This window comes from Chiloscyllium punctatum, chromosome X (assembly GCF_047496795.1).
Source record: "Chiloscyllium punctatum isolate Juve2018m chromosome X, sChiPun1.3, whole genome shotgun sequence".
NCBI classification, from domain to species: Eukaryota; Metazoa; Chordata; class Chondrichthyes; order Orectolobiformes; family Hemiscylliidae; genus Chiloscyllium; species Chiloscyllium punctatum.
This window is the reverse complement of record NC_092791.1, coordinates 17453536-17474980: the sequence shown is the minus strand read 5'-3', so window position 1 is coordinate 17474980 and position 21445 is coordinate 17453536. Positions and strand designations below refer to the sequence as shown.

At 43.6% G+C, this 21445-nt stretch overlaps 1 protein-coding gene across 6 annotated transcripts in view; it reads right to left on the bottom strand.

Annotated features, from left to right (window-relative positions):
- The window catches only part of pou6f1 (POU class 6 homeobox 1), a 131552-nt gene that overhangs the window by 37394 nt on the left and 72713 nt on the right, over positions 1 to 21445 (bottom strand). For all 6 annotated transcript variants that reach the window (XM_072567305.1, XM_072567303.1, XM_072567304.1 and 3 more), the window contains 2 exons: positions 16633 to 16851; positions 10630 to 10759 (listed from right to left, as the gene is read on the bottom strand). In XM_072567305.1, the coding sequence (XP_072423406.1) occupies positions 10630 to 10759; positions 16633 to 16851 (349 nt within the window). The remainder of the gene's footprint in view (positions 1 to 10629; positions 10760 to 16632; positions 16852 to 21445) is intronic.

Below are 21445 nucleotides of genomic sequence, written 5' to 3'. Positions count from 1 at the left end.
GGGGTCTAACAAGAGGATTGTCTGTCATGCTTCTGTCATGAGCAAAGGCTCGATGACATTATAGATATTTTTTAAAAAACTAACCTGACTCTAACTGAACCCAAGAAGCTAAAAATCTTGGCTGCTATAAGTCACTTGACCAAACAGCTACAGGCTCTAAGTGGATTACAGCAAGACACGTCCAGACATGTTGAGATTCCTGAAATACCAGGAGTTCACTAACAGACAATGGAAGTCATTATTTGGAGATGCTGGTGTTGGACTGGGGTGTACAAGTTAAAAATCACACAACACCAGGTTATAGTCCAACAGGTTTAATTGGAAGCACTAGCTTTCGGAGCATTGCTCCTTCCACAACTACCTGATGAAGGAGCGGCGCTCCGAAAGCTCGTGTTTCCATTTAAGCCTGTTGGACTATAACCTGGTGTTGTGCAATTTTTAACTTTCGACAATGGAAGGTATGAGAATTCTAGCTTGGGAGAGAAACAGCACACAGAGGGAAGAACTTCAAAAGGAATCAGCAAAACTGACTTCAAAATTGATTTCAAAATTGACTTAACATTTCAACATGTTGAGCTTTTGGACTGTATCAAGAAACCTGGCTAAGAATAGCCAGTGTGCAGAATTCTAAGAAGGCTTTGAGAACCACTGTTAGTGGGAATTTTGACAGAAGGAGAACAAAGAGAAAAAGTATACAGAAAGATTGTTCAGTTGGAGAAAAATCAAGCAGTGTGAAAGTGCTGAAACAGCAGAACTAGTGACCTGCAACTACAGTGAACTGTTGGATAATGTTGTCAGGTTGTTTGAAAGCATTGGTCCCTATGGGTCCCTGTGTATTTGCAAAGTTTATTACCTATGAATGAACAAATATGTAGACATGAGTTACAGGAAAATGTTTCTAAGGATTTACTATACACTGAAAGCCGATCTAATGTTCAAAGATGTGCAGGTTAGGTGGTCTGGCTGTGCTAAATTGTCCAGTGTTCAGGGATGTGCAAGCTCGATGGGTTAGCCATGGGATAAGCAGGGTTATGGGGATAGGGTAAGGGGGGTGGGTCTGAATGGGATGCTCTTCGGAGGGTTGGCGTGGACTTGATGGGCCGAATGGCCTACTTCCACACTGCAGGGATTCTATGATTCTACGCACAAGTTGACCCCAAGATTTTTGACCTAAAATACAATTTTTCATTTACCCCATGTCAAGGTGTTTCTAGTTTATTCAGGGAATCAAGTCCCAAAAAATTCAGAACCACAGTGTAATCCTGAAGGTGTTAATGACTTAATTTCATTGTAATAACAATAAGTACTAGTAAGAAAATACCTAAAACATTTTTAGATTTTAAGCTTTGTTTTTAGTTTTTCAAGCTTTTATGCAGAGCGGCTTATAAATGACAATGAATATGAATTTTTCAGCATTGTTAGTTTACACTGTGATAGTCTTTTTTGGATTTCACTTGGGCATAAATAACGCACCCACATCAACCCTTTGAAAATGTGACCCATGTAAAAGCCAACCCAGTGACCTTCGGTCTAAAAAAATTGGTCTCAACGATTTGAATTTTACATGAAAAAATACAGTACTTACCTCTTTGTCACTAACACTAGGTAAGATTCAGACTGAATGAAAGTTTGAAAGGAACAAAAACACAAATTGCTGGAAAAGCTCAGCAGGTCTGGCAGCATCTGTGGAGAGAAGTCAGAGTTAATGTTTCGGTCGAATGACCTTCCTCAGGACTGATGGTAGCTAGGAAAATGTCAGTTTCTATGCTGAAGATAGGGTTGGGGGGGGGAGGGGGTAAGGAGTAAACATTAGATGGGGATAGAGCCCAAAGAGAGAGAACAGTTGGATAGACAAAGGAGTGATAATGATCTGGCTGGGAGGGTGAATAGCTGTTAATGGGTACTGTTAGTGGCTAAAAATGGGTTCTGGAATAACGGATTAGCCAAATGTTTGAACTGTTTATATATTGTATTGACAGCCAGAACGCTGTTGGTCTGTCTTTACTGTTACAGCAATGTTAGAAAGGCGTGCACCTTATCAATTATGTTTCCAATTTGTGAGCGCACTTTTCTGAGGTTCATTTTTAATTGAAGCCCTTTGTATATGGCCGGTATGGTGGCACAATGGTTAGCACTGCTGCTTCACAGCGCCAGAGACCCGGGTTCATTTCCCGCCTCAGGCGACTGACTGTGCGGAGTTTGCACATTCTCTCCGTGTCTGCGTGGGTTTCCTCCGGGTGCCTCTGGTTTCCTCCCACAGTCCAAAGATGTGCGGGTTAGGTGAATTGGCCATGGGAAATTGCCCGTAGTGTTAGGTGAAGGGGTAAATGGAGGGGAATGGGTCTGGGTGGGTTGCTCTTTGAAGGGTCGGTGTGGACTTGTTGGGCCGAAGGGCCTGTTTCTACACTGTAAGTAATCTAATCTAATCATAGCCCCACAAGTACCAAGTGGATAACCCATCTTGGCCTCCTCCAGTGGTCACCAGCATCATAAATGCTATTCCTCAGCCAATTTGATTCACTCCACATGATGTCAAGAAGTGGTTGGAGACACTGGATACTGCAAAGGCCCTGACAACATTCCAGCAATAGGACTGAAGACTTGTGCTCCAGAACTTGCCGCTCCCCCAGCCAAGCTGTTCCAGTACAGTTATAACACTGGCATCTACCTGACAATGTGGAAAATTGCCCAGGTATATCCTGTACACATTAAGCAGTACAAATCCAACCCGGCCAGTTACTGCCCCATCAGTCTACTCTCGATCATCAGGAAAGTGATGGAAGGTGTCACCAACAGTGCTATCAAGCAGCACCTGCTCAGCAATAACCTGCTCAGTGACGCCCAGTTTGGGTTCCTCCAGGGTCACTCAGCTCCTGACCTCATTACAGCCTTGGTTCAAACATGGACAAAAGAGCTGAACTCCAGAGAGCAGGTGACAGTGACTAAGTGAAAGCAAGAATCAAATAAGGCCACGGTGCAAAATAACGTGAATGGGACTAAGAATGTTAAGAAGACAAGCCTTAAGGCCTTATGTCTTAATGCGCAGAGCATTTGCAATAAAGTGGATGAATTAGTCACACAAATAGATATAAACAGGTCTGATATAGTTGGGATTATGGAGACATGACTGCAGATATGGGAGAGGTATTGAGGACAGATAAAGAGGAAAAGGAGATGGAGGAAGCATCGCTGGTTAAACAGGACATTAATGCAATAGTGAGGAATGATATTAGCTCTAATTTGATTTGACCAATCACAATGCAAATTGAAATCGCCCATAGTTACAGCTGAATCTTTGTTGCCTACATCTCTAATTTCTTGTTTAATGCCTTCCCTAATATTCCACTACAATTTAGGGGTATGTACACAAACCCCATTATTATTTTCTCCCCATGGTGTTTCTACATTCTACCCATACAGATTCCTGGGATGGCAGAACTGATGCATGAAGACAAACTGGATCAGTTAGGATTATATTCACTGGAGTTTAGGAGAATGAGGGAGGGATGGATTTCATTGAAACCGACAGAATTCTAACAAGACTAGACAGAGTAAATTCAGGAATGAAGTTCCCAATGGCTGGGGAATCCAGAACCAGCGTCCACAGTCTAAAGATGGAGGGTAGGCTACTTAGGACTGAGATGAGGAGAAATATCCTCACCCAGAGTGGACAGCCTGTGGAATTCTCTGCCACGGAAAGCGTCCGAGGCCAAAACACTGAATGTTTTCAAGAAGGAATTATAGATCTTCTGGCTAAAGGGATTGTGGGATATGGGGAGAAAGCAGGAACAGGGGACTGAGTTGGATGATCAAACATGATCATATTGAACAGGCAATAAACAAAGAAATAACTAATGCCTGTAAAAATGGTACAGCAATTACCACGGGAGATTTTAAGCTACATGTCGATTGGTCGAACCAGCTCGGTCAGGTAGCCTTGAGGAGGAGTTGTTGAGTGTATCCGTGATAGTATTCTTGAACAGTGTGTAATGGAACCAATGAGGGTGCAAGCTATCCTAGATCTGGTCCTATGTAATGAGACAGGAATAATTAATGACCTCATAGTTAGGGATCCTCTTGGAAGGAGTGATCAACAGTATGGTTGAATTTAGAATGCAGATGGAGAGTGTGAAGATAAAATCCAATACCAGGGTCCTGTGCTTGAACAAGCGGGACTACAATAGAATGAGGGAGGACCTGGCTAAAGTAGACTGGAAACAAAGAGTTTATGGTGGGACAGTTGACAAACAGTGGAGGACTTTCAAAGCAATTTTTCAAAGTGCTCAGCAAAAGTACATAACAGTGAAAAGAAAGGACTGTAGGAAAAGGGGTAATCTGCCACGGGTATCTAAGGAAATAAGGGAGGCTATCAAATTGAAAGAGAAGGCATACAAAGTGGCCAAGATCAATGGGAAACAAGAAGATTGGGAAAGCTTTAAAGGTCAACAGAAAGCCTCAAAAAGAGCTATGAAGAAAAGTAAGATGGATTATGAGAAAAAACTAGCTCAGAATATAAAGACAGATAGCAAATGTTTATTTGAGCTATAGGGAGAGGCTGAACAGGCTGGGCTGTTTTTCCTGGAGTGTCGGAGGCTTAGGGGTGACTGTATAGAGATTTACAAAATTATGAGGTGCATGGATAGGGTAAATAAGCAAAGTCTTTTCCCTGGGATCGGGGAGTCCAGAACTAGAGGGCGTAGGTTTAGGGTGAGAGGGGAAAAGATATAAAAGATACCTAAGGGGCAACATTTTTCACACAGAGGATGGTGCGTGTATGGAATGAGCTGCCAGAGGAAGTGGTGGAGGCTGGTACAATTGCAACATTTAAGAAGCATTTGGATGGGTATATGAGTAGGAAGGGTTCGGAGGGATATGGGCCGGGTGCTGGCAGGTGGCACTAGATTGGGTTGGGATATCTGGTCGGCATGGACGGGTTGGACCGAAGGGTCTGTTTCCATGCTGTACATCTCTATGACTCTCAAATTTATAAAACAAAAAAAAGTAGCTAAAGTAAACACTGGTCCTTTTGAGGGTGAGAAGGGGGATTTAGTAATGGGATATGAGGAAATGGCCGAGGTATTGAACAGGCATTTTGTGTTGGTCTTCACAGTGGAGAACATGAATAACATGCCAGTAATTGACAAAGAGACGAAGGTAGGTGAGGACCTGGAAACAATCATTATGACGAAAAAAGTAGTGTTAGGCAAGCTAATGGAGCTAAGGGTAGACAAGTCTCCTGGCCCTGATGAAATGCATTCCAGGGTACTAAAAGAGATGGCGGGAGAAATAGTAAATGCGCTTGTGGTAATTTTCCAAAATTCACTGGACTCTGGGGCAGTCCCAGCAGATTGGAAAACAGTAAATGTGACGCGACTGCTTAAAAAAGGAGGTAGACAAAAGATGGGTAATTATAGATCGGTTAGGTTAACCTCTGTCGTGGGGAAAATGCTCTTCCTATTATCAAGGAAGAAATAGCAAGGCATCTAGTTAGAAATTGTCCTGTTGGGCAGACACAGCATGGGTTCATTTAGGGCAGATCATTAATTAATTAATTAAAACATATTAAAACATATTAATTAATTAATCTACTGGAATTCTAGGAACAGCACAGTGGACAACTGGGACCCAGTAGATGTGGTATATCTAGATTTCCAAAAGTCATTCGACAAGGGGCCACACAAAAGGCTGCACAAGATAAAGATGCAAGGTGTTAACGGTCAATGTATTAGCATGGATAGAGGATTAGTTAACTAACAGAAAGAAAAGAGTGAGGATAAATGAGTGCTTTTGTGGTTGGCAATCAGTGACCAGTGGTATGCCTCAGGGCTCAGTGTTGGGACCACAATTATTCACTATTTACATCGATGATTTGGAGTTGGGGATCACATGTGGTGTGTCAAAGTTTGTGGATGATACGGAGATGAGTGGTAGAGCAAAGTGTGCAGAGGACTGTGAAACTTTGCAAAGGGCCAGAGATAGTTGAAGTGAGTGGGCAAAGGTCTGGCAGATGGAGTACATTGTTAATAAATGTGAAGTCATCCGTTTTGGTAGGAATAACAATAAAAAGGACTATTACTTGAATGGTAAAAAATGGCAGCATGCTGCTGTGCAGAGGGACCTGGGTGTCCCTGTACATGAATCACAGAGGGTTGCAACAGCTCATTAGGAAGGCAAATGGAGTTTTGTCCATGATTGGTAAAGGGATTGAGTTTAAAAGCAGGGAGGTTATGTTGCAGCTGTACAAGGTGCTGGTGAGACTACACCTGGAGTACTGTGTGCAGGTTTGGTCGCCTTACTTGAGAAAGGACGTGCTGGCACTGGAGGGAGTGCAGAAGAGGTTCATGAGGTTGATTCCAGAGTTGAGGGGGTTGGCCTTTGAGGAGAAACTGAGTAGACTGGGATTATATTCATTGGAATTTAGATGAATGAGGAGGGATCTTAGAGAAACATATAAAATTATGAAGGGAATAAATAGGATAAAAGCAGAGAGGATATTTTCACTGGCGGGTGAAACTAGGACAAGAGGGCAGAGCTTCAAAATTAGGGGGAGCAAATTTAGGACTGAATTGAGAAGAAACTTCTTCAGCCAGTGGGTTGTGAATCTATGGAATTCCTTGCACAGTGAAGTAGTTGAGGCTTCCTCAGTAAATGGTTGATTGATTGATTTTTAAACAGTAAAGGAATTAAGGATTACGGTGAGAGGGTGGGTAAGTGGAGCTGAGGCCATGTAAAGATCAGCCATGATCTTATTGAATGGTGGAGCAGGCTAGATCGCCTACTCCTGTTCCTAGTTCTTATATTCTTATGAATGGCAGAGCAGGCTTGAAGGGCTGAATGGTCCACTCTTACTCCTATGTTATACATTCCTAACTGGACAGTTGTTGATTAAGTTTGAAAAAATATTCTCCATCTGTAATTAAGCCATATAAAATGAGCATAGAATTGCTAACTTTCTGTGCTTAATACATCTGAAACATATCAAAGTACGACATGTGATAATCAATGTATTTTATTCAAAGGTCTACATGACAGTGACATGCTTGACTGCTCGGTGCTCCCCAGTGTCCCAAGCTGCCTGTCTCACCCTCTGTGCAAAAGGCAATGCAAGGGTGGGCAGCCCACAAGTCAGTGAGCGTACACTCAGAAAGCAATGTGAAGTTCACAGAGGTCGGCAGTTTCCAGATAAGCACAAAGTAGCAAGTGCTAAGAAATGAAAAGAAGGGCCATAAGATACGTCCTGTGCAGATGCATGAGATGTGTGTTTGTCCCTGTGTGCAAAACAAACTGGCAGAAGCAGGCAAATCCGATGAGTCCCTGAACTCCAAAGTGGAATGTTGAAAGGCTGAAGTAGTGTGTGCGTTGATCTGACAGCTGGTACGATGACGTGGTGAGGTTGGTGGCTTGCCAATGCCCAATTACATGGGTGAAAGGGTGAAAGAGGATAGTGTCCACGGAGACAGGGTATGAAAGGTTTAAGTTATAAAGAAAGGCTGGATAGGCTGGGACTTATTTCAATGAAGCAAAGGAGGTTGAGAGGCAACCTTATAGAAGTTCATAAAATAATGAGGGATATAGATAGAGTTAATGGTAGTTGTCTTTCCCTAGGATGGGGGACTCCAAGATTAGGGGGCACATTTTTAAGGTGAGAGGAGAGAGATTTTAAAAAGACACAAGGGGCAAATATTTTACACAGAGGGTGGTTCATGTGTAGAATGAACTTCCGGAGGAAGTGGTGGGTGTGGGCTCAGTTACAATGTTTAAAAGACACTTGTACATGAACAGGAAATGTTTGGAGCAGGCAGGTGGCACTAGTTCATTTTGGGATTATGGTTGGCATGGACTGGTTGGACCGAAGGGTCTGTTTCTGTGCTGTATGGCTATGATGGCTGGAACGTGCATTCAGCGGGCTATAAGGTACCCACTCGGAATTACAGGTCAGGAATTTGTGCCATTTTGTAGTTAAGGCTTTCATGACATGCCAAGACATGGAAAGAAGGTTGTCACTGCTCAATGATGAGATTCTGAAGTTGCCATTTCAGCCTTGAGGGGAAATCGGTTCTCAACATTGAGAATTTGATTTTTTCATCCTCACTGTATTTCCCAACTTTCTCGCCATTTCTCATGACAGAGAGAGGGAAATCCTTAAATGTAGGAAAATGGGAAACAAAGAAGTTAATGATGATGATGATATATATGATTATACCACTCTGATATCGACAGTCACATATTGTTTGGAGGCAAAGAAGTGAAGAACATGATGCCAGAGAACTGTAATCAGTACAATGGATGTCAGAATGTAAATAAAAGGTTCACAGAACGTACTCAGAGTGAGAGAAAGTTACTCTTTGAGAAGGATAAAATAGAGATGTAGCAGGCTTAGAGGAGGAGCAGAGTCTAGATTAGAATGGTGCTGGAAAAGCACAGCAGGTCAGGCAGCATCCGAGGAGCAGGAAAATTGGCGTTTCAGGCAAAAGCCCTTCATCGTGAATTCCTGATGAAGGGCTTTTGCCCAAAACGTCGATTTTCCTGCTCCTTGGATGCTGCCTGACCTGCTGTGCTTTTCCAGCACCACTCTAATCTAGACTCTGGTTTCCAGCATCTACAGTCATTGTTTTTAACCTTAGAGCAGGAGCAGTCTAGCTAAACAACCTCAAAGAGTCCAGTACATACATTCAACCCCGAGAGAGAACCCTTGGTGGATAGAATCCATCAAGATATAATGATGCTGGCTTGATCATATATTTCACAGTGCATGGATACAGCTGTAGCAGCCGACAGCATGCTAGCATCGATAGTCAAAGCACTCGATATGGTCTGAACTGCCAAAATGCAAACCTCGGCTGACCCAAACCCATTGCAATGAGCTGTTTACCCTTAATTTTTAATGAACCATCTCCATGGCAATATTGTATCACATGGGCATTTGTTGGAACCTAATGGTGTTATAATCAGTCTTCTTTCAGAATACTCCCCAGCGCACTTTGCTCTTAAAGGGACATCACACAAAATAAACCATTGGCTTTATGTAGCAGATGGGTCATCAAAAGGAACAGTTAACAGTAAATTCACAGTGTAAAACAAGCTTGGAGCACAAGGAGCAGCAGAAGATGATCTCAACAAGCAAATGTTTACCCTAATCTTTGAAGAACTGTACACTCCCCGTTCCCCCTTAGTGTCAAACATGCCTTTCAGCTCCTTTATTGACAGCTTTATTGGGATCAGGGAGGTGGGAACAGTACCAAAGCTGCACACTAGGAGTCTAAGGCTAAGGTTTCTCTGGTCTCACATAGCCAGCTCCAGAAATGAGCTGCTGCTGCCTGCATGTCTGCACGGAGCTTCTCTGCAGTCCACTTTCATCTATGTAGTTCCATCAGCACACAGCCAAGTGGCAGAGGATGGAGGGTTGGAGAAGGTCAGATTCCCACAAAATGTTTCCATGCTGAAAGTGAGCAGCATCAGCCACTTGCCACTGTCACACAGGATCTGCAGTTGCAGACACCAAGCCTGTTTTCTGCTTAATGTTTGAATTTGTCTTCTTGAAGAAAGGAAAAACATATAGAGTCTGATATGACTTTTCTTCAGAACTCAGGTTGTGCCATGTAGGGGGCGCCACAGTGGCTCAGTGGTTAGCACTGCTACCTCACAGCACCAGGGTCTCAGGTTTGATTCCAGCCTCAGGTGACTGTCTGTGTGGAGTTTGCACATTCTCCCCATGTCTGCGTGAGTTTCCTCCAGGTACTCTGGTTTCCTTCCACATTCCAAAGATGTGCAGGTTAGGTGAATTGGCCATGCTAAATTGCCCAGAGTGTTAGGGGCCTTAGTCAGAGGGAAATGGGTCTGGGTCAGTTACTCTTTGGAGGGTCGGTGTGGACTGGTTGTGCCGAAGGGCCTGTTTCCACACTGTAGGGAATCTAATCTAATTTAAACTGATGTGAAATTTTGGTTAGACGACACTTGGAACACCGTGAACAGTTCTGATTGACATATGGAAAGGACATACAGATACTGAAGAATGTTCCAAAAGGATTTTCTGTGACGATATTGGAATTGAGTGGTTATTAGAACAGAGTGGGGCTGTTTTCTCGAGGAAAGGAAAGAGTGAGGGTTAGACCTGATTGAGGTCTTTAAAATTATGAAAGGATGTTGTGACAAACGCTTCCACTTGTGGATGAGACCAGAATGAGGGACCTTAAACATAACTTAGGCACCAAGAAATCCCATCGGAGTTCAGGAGAAAGTTCTTTACTCAGACAATGGAGAAAATGTGGAACTCAATACCATGTGGACCAGTAACTGAACAGTATTGATGCAATTAAGGGTAAACACATGAGGAAGAAAAGACAAGAGGGCTGTATTGATTGGCCTAGATAAAGAAAGATGGGAGAGGGCTTGTGTGAAGCAGAAATACTGCCATGGTGGATCTGTCAAGTCCAATGTCCTGTTTCTATGCTACACTTAATATTAAGTAAGACATGCATGCATACACAACACACATCACTTTTAAATAGTGACAGTTCAAGGTATTCAGATGGTCAATGCAGAGATGCAGTAATAACAGTAATTCATCAATTAGGTGACTGTATATTTAGCAGCAGACAATATTTTTCATGGTTTTGGTCCAATACGTACTGCTGACTAGTTGTCCAACACTGGCAGCGGACGAAGTGCTGCTTGGTGTAATTGGTTCAGTTGGTGCAGTGGCTGTGGTTGGTGTCACACTGGGTTGCGTAACAGAAGCCATTGTCTGGAGAGTTTGTACCTTAGAGAAAAGGAGAAGAAATAAAGATCAAAGCTTAGTGTGATTTTCATTTAGAGCATATTGGCCCAGCACCAGAGACACTCTGCTGAAATACTCACATTTGAACTCTCTGTGCTATCAAGTCTTTCACACCGGAGGCAAGAACATTTTAGGATCTTTCAAGGATGTGGTTTCTATTCAAGGTGTTCATGTCTACGTTAAGTTACATGAGGTCCAGGAGACTGTCACTGATGCTTGTTATCCAACCAGGCCATCTCACAAATTCATAAATTGATGAAGCAGCAGATTTTGTTACAATGCATTTTTTGACTAACTTTGATGGGGCTTTTGTGGCGCAGTGGTAGTGTCCCTACCTCAGGTCTAGAACACTTGGGTTCAAATCCAACCTGCTCCAGACATGTCATGCCATGTCTGAGCAGGTTACTTAGAAATAGCTGTGATCAACTTTGTTGCACTCAGTTCCTGACAGCAGATGGCACTCTGTACTATACCATCTGACCATAAATGTGAAGAAATATTCGTTAGGCTTAATGCAGGAGGTAGTTCACTAATTGGGCACAGCCCACAAAGGAGCACAGGCATCTTGCTAATAGAGGGAGGACAATCGGTTAAATATAGTTTGAAAGTTACCACTCTGCTAGTTCTTTCTACAACAAATACAAACTGATAGAAGTTACATTAATGTCATGAACAAGCATTCAAAGATATTTCACATAACTACTGTGCGTGCAAATCACTTTCAACTAAGTACGAACACAATGTTACCAGTGAACTTAAAATATTCAATTCTTCCATATTGCTCACTCTTGCTCTCATTTTCTGTTGTTCACTAAATTACTACCGGGCTAAGGCAAACTTGATTACATAACTGTCCGAATGTTTGAAATGAGAAAAGTTATCAGGCACATCTAAGCTACATTACTTTGTCAATGACACAGCGTGGTTCTCTTAAATTCTCATTCCAGCCTGCACAACTTGCTTTCAAAACTTTTTTTTTTCCTGAGAGAGTGGAAGGTGTATTTTACTAAGGAGCTTCACACCGAGCTAGTACATTGGGGTTCAGCCAATGGCAAAGTATCACCTTGGCAACAGAAAAGTGGTTTTGTAGCTCTGTACCAAGAATTGCTAATCCTCACAGTAAGGAAACAGTTTTGTAAATAATCATAAAAATAACTCAGAGAAATATCTGAAGTTGAGGAGAGAGAAGAAACAAATCCGAAATGGGGGTTGCAAAGAAATTACGTGCAGAAATTTCTGCTCCCTTGAGCGGCAAAGGCAATTATAGAGTCATAGAGGTATATAGCACGGAAACAGACCCTTCGGTCCAACCCGTTCATGCTGACCCAGATATCCCAACCCAATCTAGTCCCACCTGCCAGCACCCGGCCCATATCCCTCCAAACCCTTCCCATTCAGTTGCCTTTTAAATGTTGCAATTGTACCAGCATCCACCACTTTACAAGGTACTGACAATACTCAACCAGCCTGCAGTTGCAACACAGTGACCAACATTAGATGTGATTCTACCTGATTTGTCCTGCCCAAATACCCACCACCATTCCTTGCCTTTCTTGCTTCATTCTACAACCTCCCCTTGTAACCTTGACAGCCATAAGGATGGGATAGCCACTCAGTCCATCAGAGTACAAGTGCTGCTCTAGCAGTCTGGTAATGATAGCCACAGTCATCCTTATTCTCCACTTGTGTTTCTTTTCTCCCATGAGCTGCAGAAAATAACAGCACGGTTGGTAAACTGCAGGCTTGCTCATTCTCCTCCACCTTCATGGGAGCTATTCACCTGCTGTGTCTCCCTCTTGGAGGCTGTGCAGTGGCCACTGGAGGTTGCTGTTCTGAATGGGTTTGCTGACGATATTGCAATTGGTTAAATCCTCGGGGGAAAATCAGAATCTTTTTCTCAACATCAGGAATCTGATCTCATTCTCACTATATATGCACTTTTCCCGGTGACCTTATAGAGGTTTACAAAATTATGAGGGGCGTGGATAGGGTAAATAGGTAAAATCTTTTCCCTGGGGTCAGGGAGTTCAGAACTAGAGGGCATAGGTTTAGGGTGAGAGAGGAAAGATATAAAAGAGACCTAAGAGGCAACTTTTTCACACAGAGTAATGTGTGGAATGAGCTGCCAGAGGAAGTGGTGGAGGCTGGTACAATTGCAACATTTAAGAGGCATCTGGATGGGTATATGAATAGGAAGGGTTTGGAGGGATATGGGCCAGGTGCTGATAGATGGGACGAGATTGGGTTGGGATATCTGGTCGGCATGGACGGGTTGGACTGAAGGTTCTGTTTCCATGCTGTACATCTCTATGACTGTATGACAATACTCCAGGTGTGGTCTCACCAAGGCCCTGTCCAACTGCAGCAAGACATCCCTGCTCCTGTACTCAAACCCTCTCACTATGAAGGTCCAACATCCCATTGACCTTCTTCACCTCCTGCTGCCTCCTGCAGGCTTACTTACAGTGACTGGTGTACAAGGGCACCCGGGTCTCATTGCACCTCCCCCTTTCCCAATCTGTCACCACTCAGAGAATAACCTGCCTTCTTGTTTTTGCTCCCAAGTGGATACCCTCACATTTATCCATATTACACTGCATCTGCCATGCATGTCCCCACTCACTCAATATGTCCCAATGACACTGCAACATCTCTGCATCTTCCTCCCCTCACCCTCCCACCCAGCTTTGTGTCATCTGCAAACTCGGAGATATTATATTGAGTTCCCTCGTCTAAATCACTAACATATATTGGGAATAGCTGGAGTCCAAGCACTGATCTCCGTGGTACCTATCATTGTTTGCCACTGCAGAAAAAGACCAGTTTATTCCTACTCTATGTTTCCCATCTATCAACCTTTTCTCTATCCATGTCAGGACACTTCCCTCCAATCCCATGTGCTTTACATTTACATACTAGTCTCTTCTGTGGCACCTTATTAAAAACCTTCTGAAGGTCCAAATAAACCACATCAACGGGTTCCCCTTCATCCACTCTATTATCTACATCCTCAAACCATTCCAGTAGATTTGTCAAACATGATTTTCCTTTCAGAAATCCATGCTGATTCTGTTGGATCCTGTCACCGTTTTCCAAGTGCTCAGCTATTAAGGTCAACTAATAAATCTTGTATAATGGACTCTAGCACTTTCTCCATTACCGTTGTAATGGAGATGCTCACTATAATTTTGCCAACATGCTCTTACACACAACCCTGCCTTTATTGGATCATTGGCAGTTGGGTCTGTGGGGTGGGGGAGAGAAGGAATGGTGTGGCAAAGTTTCAGTCGTCCTACTGCAGTCTTCTACTGTAACTGCTCAGCATCATTTGCACTGTGTTCATCAGAGTAAGGCCCACTACATTAAAGGTCCACGTAGAGACCTTCTACGGCAGAGTCCTCAAGGTCCCAGCGTATGGAGAATGATGGTGAACTGTCACATGTGGATGATGCGAATGTTGACTGCTCACATGACACAGGACCTTTCTGTTTCGAATATTCCTCAGACAGGCTCATTGGAACCGTGACCAATTAACCCAGCCGTGTAATTTCTTTGTTGGCTCATTCGTTGTAGTCGAGAGTGTGGTGCTGGAAAAGCACAGCAGGTCTGGCAGCATCTGAGGAGCAGGAAAATTGATGTTTTGGGCAAAAGCCCTTCATCAGGAATGAGGTTGGGAGCCTCAAAGGTGGAGAGATAAATGGGAGGGGGGTGGCACTGGGGGGGAAGGTAGCCGGACTGCAATAGGTGGATGGAGGTGGGGGTAAAGCGGGTAGGTGAGAAGAAAGATGGACAGGTAGGACAGGTCATGAGGGCGGCGCTGAGCTGGAAGGTTGGAACTGGGGTAAGGTGGGGGAAGGGGAAATGAGGAAACTAGTGAAGTCCATATTAATGCCATGGGGTTGGAGGGTCCCGAGGCAGAAGATGAGGCGTTCTTCCTCCAGGCATCGGGTGGTAAGGGAGTGGCAAGGGAGGAGGCCCAGGACCTGCATGTCCTCGGCGGAGTGGGAGGAGGATTTGAAGTGTTCAACCACAGGGTGGTGGGGTTGGTTGGTGCGGGTGCCCTGGAGATGTTCTCTGAAGCACTCTGCGAGTAGGCATCCTGTCTCCCCATCGTAGAGGAGACTGCATTGGGAGCAACGGATACAGTAAATGACATGTGTGGAAGTGCAGGTAAAACTCTGATGGATGTGGAAGGCTCCTCTGGGGCCTTGGACTGACATGAGGGGGAGAGGTGTGGGTGCAGGTTTTGCAATTCCTGTGGTGGCAGGGGAAACTGCCGGGAGAGGAGGGTGGGTTGTTGAGGGGTGAGGATCTGACGAGGTAGTTGCAGAGGGAACACTCTTTACAGAAAGCAGGTGGTGGTGGTGGTGGTGGTGGTGGTGGTGGTGGTGGTGGTGGGTGGGGGGGGAGGGGAGCGGAGGGAAATATATCTCTGGTGATGAGGTCTGTTTGTAGGTGGCAGAAATGGCAGAGGATGATGCTGCCTGACCTGCTTTTCCAGCACCACACTCTCAACTCTAATTTCCAGCATCGGCAGTCCTCACTTTCGCCTAGCTCATTCGTTGTAGCACCAAACAAGAAATAGACGTTTATATTTGCCTTCTTATTTTGAAAGTTAAAAGGCAGCGATGTCTGGTGCTTGTTTACCAACGGAAGTGTGGACTTCAACTTTATGTGTGAAATACAGATGGCTTGCGGAAATATAATTTCTCTGCATTGTCTTAAATCTCTCAGAAAATATGCACTTGTAAAACAAAATAATTTTGAAAAATTCAACAGTGATAAAAGGCCATCTCCTATCTTAGGCTATCTATTACAAAGGGATCTCGATCAATTGGGCCAATGGGCTGAGGAGGGGCAGATGGAGTTTAACTTGGATAAATGCAAGATGTTGCATTTCGGTGAAGCTAACAAGGGCACGACTTACGCAATTAATGGTCAAGCCCTGGGGAGTATTGCCGAAGCTAGAGACCTTGGGGTTCAGACACACAGTTCTTTGAAAGTTGTGTTGCAGGGAGACAGGGTGGTTAAGGCGGCATTTAGCACCCTTGCCTTCATTGCTCAGACAGTTGAGTATAGGAGCTGGCATGTCACGTTGAGGTTGTACAGGATGTTGGTGAGGCCATCTTTGGAGTCATGTGTGCAGTTCTGGTCACCCTGCTATGGGAAGGCTAGTATTAAAATGGAGCGGGTTCAAAAAAGATTTATCAGGAAGTTGCCAGGACTGGAAGATTTGAGTTATGGGGAGAGAATGGTGTGGAGTGTAGGATATTGAGGGGTGGACCTTATAGAGGTTTATCAAATCATGAGGGGCATAGATGGGGTGAACAGCAAAGGTCTTTTCCTGAGGGTGCAGGAGTTCAAAATTGGGGGTATATTTTTGGGGTGAGAGGAGAAAGATTTGAAAAGGACCTGAGGGACAACTTTTTCATGCACAGGGTGGTTCGTGTGTGGGATGAACAGCCAGAAGAAGTGTTAGATGCAAGTACAATTACAACATTTAAAAGGCAATCGGATAGGTACATGATAGGAAAGGTTTAGAAGGATATGGGCCAAATGTAGGCAAGTGGAACGAGGTTAGTTCGGGAAACTTGGTTGGCACAGACAGGTTGGACTGAAGGGTCTGTTGCCGTGCTGTATGACTCTATAAAACAACTGATAACATAATTACATTTCACAAGAGTGGGGTGTATATCATTCTCGTAAACACCGCTAAAGTCAAATAGAACCTTTGTTTGGGCTTAAAAGTGTTGTTCTTTATGTATTTTGTAACGCTTACATGAAATGTAATTTCAAAAGATGGTGCTCCCAGAACTAGAACTTACTGCATGTAAAACAAACCTCGGAGACATTACCTGCTGCGTTGTTTTTACAGGTGAGAGAGGTACTCCTTGCCGGCTCAGAACTGGCACAAACTGGTTGCTGATCACAGTTGCAATCACTTGCCCTTGGGAGTTCAGCAGCATCTGTGGAGTAACTGCTTGCACTTGCAGGCTCTGTGCTGCCACTGCTGTCACTGGGTTGGTTGTTGTTATTGTTGCTGGGTTCATGACTAAGGGAACAGTTCCGATGACCTGCATTTGAGAACGACAATATCAGAGATGGGATACAATGAAATAAAGGAATGACGGCAATTGACAAAAATCAGAAAATGTCTGCTCTAGATTTTACAAGCATTCCTTATCTGGCTGTACTGCTTAGATGCAGTCTATTTTTAAACAATGGGCTGAATAGAATGAGGTCACTAATGTCTACATTTTGACTGTATAAGACACCACATTCTTTTTATTTTTAGACCATAGATTGAAAATGGGAAAAAATGGGCACTGCTTCGAAAAGAGAGAGAGAGAGAGAATGTACAAGAAGTTGTTTGCAGTTTTGGAAAAACACATGAAGTTAACTGATGCATACGAGACAATGGGGACAGGGATTCCAGACAAAGTGGAACCATTTGTTACAGGTTCAGGAGATTTCAGCATAGCAACAAGCCTTTGATTACTCTGATTACGACTGAACACAGTCTCTATGATGGAGAAGCAAGATGATCTCCAGGTGTTAGCTGCATCAATCTCTTTCTCTCTCTCCCCTTCAGTTGTTGCTTTCTCCAATTTTCTGTTGAAAGGACAGAAAAACCACATTTGGAGATGCTGAAAGAAATAATCCTAAAACCCAAATACAACCAGAAAGATCCCAGGTCAAACTAAACAGCCAGTGAACTACAGGTGTGTCACTGTTGTGCAGATAACATCCAGGTCTCCTCCAAGAACTGAAGACTTTGAAGCCAAACTCTCTAGTTTTGTGATTTTGGACTGGTGCACAGAACGGTGTTGCTCTGTTTGTCCTCCACTCATAACATATGTTTTGTATCTTGAACGCCTATGAAAGCTTAAAACAGGTAAAGTTCAGGTTACATAAATTAGAAATCCTGTTCTTTTGCCATTCTTGTTAAAGTTACAAGCGTTACAATGAACAGTTAATTTTATCGTTACTGAAATAAACTGGCTGAGCAGAGGCTGATAGCTAAGTTCGGTACCCATAGGGAGGGCCTCAACCGGGACCTTGGGTTCATGTCACATTACAGGTGATCACCATTGCACTATACACACACAGATGATACTCCTACACACACACACAAACACTCTCTCTCACACACACACAGGCACTCCTATACACATACACATGGACACACATACACACAGACACGCACACAGACCCCCACACTCACACATGCACCCCCTCACAGACTTAAGACACTCTGCACTCACTACACACACACACATACGCTTTCTCACACTCACAACCCCCAACCCAGACAGACAGACACACAGACACACACACACACACACATATTTTGTGGGGTGAATTTGTACTTGCAGGGTTACATTGTACTTTGCTCAAAAACTGCATGAATTTATGTAAAACTCCATTATCTCACTTTTTAGATTATAATCAATCTAAACATCATGGCATAGACAGAGAACACGGGGGCCAACACCTTCAACATATTGTCTAGCTATCACCATCGTTAACAGCTAACCTGAGAATGCAACTTTTTAAAAAAAGGTTTTGTGATTTACACATGAAAGAAGTGAAACTATCACTGTATTCTAACAGATGAAAGACTTAACAATCAATTTGTCAATGTATAATTTCAGTTACATCACACTGTAAATTTTTGCTATAAATTCTGTGTGTTAGGATTGAGCACTCCACTGATGAAGGAGCGACACTCCGAAAGTTAGTGTGCTTCCAATTAAACCTGTCGGACTATAACCTGGTGTTGTGTGATTTTTAACTGAAATCTGGGGGAAGAGTCACGGTGCATGGTAAATTCATTTACATAGCTGTCTGGTGCTGAAAGCAATGTGTGTTTGTTAAGGCCACTCTTGTGTGGTGATTTGGGTGGTTGGCACAAATTGCACTCAAATGAGCCTCCATTTCTAACCAGACAGTTTATTTAAAACATAAAGGCAAACATATTAACCTACATCAGGCTACAGAATGAGTGCAACCACATCAAAATAAGCCTATTACAATTAATACTACTGTGTTTAACCACTTAACTGACATTGCTGACCCGGCATTTTAACCATCATCATGACTTTTAAATTGAGGTCAGGTATCTCTCCCTCCCCATTCTATAAGCAGGAAGATATTGGGAACAGAAATGAAGGGCTGGATGATGCCTACAGTGTGCCATACCAACATAGTAACTAGAACTGTGCACCATTTCTGCTTTCTCTCTTTTTGCTTTTTCAATTATAATTACAATTAAAATTTGAAGTGCCAGCAATCTCCATGGGAAATGCATTCAATTTAGCATTTGCGTTGAAGGACATTGTTTGAGATCACTCAGAATGGATCGTTAAAATCATAGAACTGTACAGTAAAGAAGGAGGCCATTCGTTTCTTCGTGTCTGTACCAGCTCCTGAAAGAGCTGTTGTGCATGAAGCCAGAGCCCTGTAAAGACTGTGCTGGCCAACACCCTAAGATGAATAAACATTGGACACTACTGACACTGTCTGCTAGGCCCATCATTTTCCTACAATAAAGACCTCATCTTTTTATTTTGGGCTAAAATGAGAAGAGGAATGTTTTAAAACCAAGTTCTGGGGAAGACGTTGCTGTACATCAAGAAACAGAGCAGAACGGTGGCTCAGTGGTTAGCACTGCTGCCTTACAGCATCAGGGTTACAGAGACACAGAGATAGGGTAAGGGGATCTGGGTGGGATGCTGTTTGGAGGATCAGTGTGAACTCAATGCACTGAATGGCCTGCTTCTAGACTGCAGGAATTCTGTGAAACAGGTTACTGGAACTCATTGTATGTTATGTTTACATTGCTGTGTTGCAAGCAAGGGAGGATGAGAGATATGGTGACATGGAATTGAGTTGGGTGAGATGCAGAGTGAGTTCTGTCCAGCAACAGGCAATTGGTTTGTACAATTGTGACTGATTGTAGATATCGGACATCATCAGCCTGACGACAGCTTTCTCATTGGTTCCTGGACAGATGAACAGGTGTTTACAACAGAGGGAGAGAAGTCTTCGGAATATGGACGGAAAAGATTCTCTCTATTTCTCTGCAATAAAAGTTACTAAAACCTGAAGAAAGTCAGTTATTTTCTCCCATCAGTTGATCTGTTTATTTTCCTCCACCCATAACGCCAATTTTGTCTATGTGATTAGATTAGATTCCCTACAGTGTGGAAACAGGCCCTTTGGCCCGACAAGTCCACACCGACCCTCCGAACAGCAACCCACCCAGACCCATTTACCCCTGACTAATGTACCTAACACTATGGGCAATTTACCATGGCCAATTCACCTAACCTGCACCTTTTTGGATTGTGGGAGGAAACCGGAGCACCTGGAGGAAACTCACGCAGACACGGGGAGAATGTGCAAACCCCACACAGACAGTCACCCAAGGTGGGAATTGAACCCGGGTCTCTGGCGCTGTGAGGCAGCAGTGCTAACCACTGTGCCACCATGCATGGAGACTTGTGTGTGGAGGTTTTAAAAGTGGATTGTAGAGTTATACGTTGATAATTCACAGTTTTGTCTACCTGTGGCTTCAACTTATTCATTTGTAAAAAAAGGATAGTTCTTGTGAAGAGCAGGAACCTGCTTAGTGTTTTGTGTCAGCCTGATTGTATTAGACAGGTAAATTGGACTCTTTCAGTACTTTGATTAAACCATTAGCTTTTGCGACAACCCCAGGAATAGTGAGGCTCAAGAATCTGCATACTTTCACAAGTGGGTCGTAACATTACTTTGACAAACTGACCTCACTCCCCCAGGGCTCTTCCAGCTTCATTGCTCCAGTTCTGGTCCTGAGCCTCCATGCAAGCTGCCGTTCTCCTGCTCCTCTCTCTTGTGCCGTAGAGTGAAACACTAAAAACTGCTGACCTTGCAAAAGTTTCACAAAACTGATAGCTCACCCATTTTGAACTGACTGTGAAACAGGTACTACAGGATTCACATTCACCGCTGACCTTATTAAAAATGACTACATGTTGATGAATATTCATGACATGCAAATATATTACAAGTAGGAACCTGCCACAGGCTGGTGGGACTGCTCAACACAAACACATCACTGAGTATATCTCTGCGTCTCAACCCATCATCGGGAAATCAAAATTTCTCATCCTGTCAGATTAATTATCCCCAGGCACCAGCCTTCCAACTTGAAAGCTCCATTAACCACTCACCCACCCCAAAGATTCTACATCCCACTGACTTTGTCTACTTCAGCATATCACACAAATACAAGTAAGTTGAACTTGGCTAGTAGTGATCTCCACCACTTTTGTGAAGCCAGAAAATTCACTCTAGGTTAAAAAAAAACTCTGGACTGTTGTTTGGAGTAGCCAGCAGTTGTTATTTTAAGGTCGTTCAATGTGTGGTCATATGGGTACACATGGTACACTCTCCATCGCAGTGTCTTAAAATTGCAATGGGGATTCTCACTACACCATTCGACTGCAATTCACATAACTAAGAGGCCTAGTCCCTAAAATAAACAGTTTCCAGTGACTCAAGGAACTTCCTTTAAAATTGGTGGTGGCTCGAAGGTTGGTGTGAACAAAGAACCAAGTCTTGGGCGGCATGGTGGCACAGTGGTTAGCACTGCTGCCTCACAGCGCCAGAGACCCGGGTTCA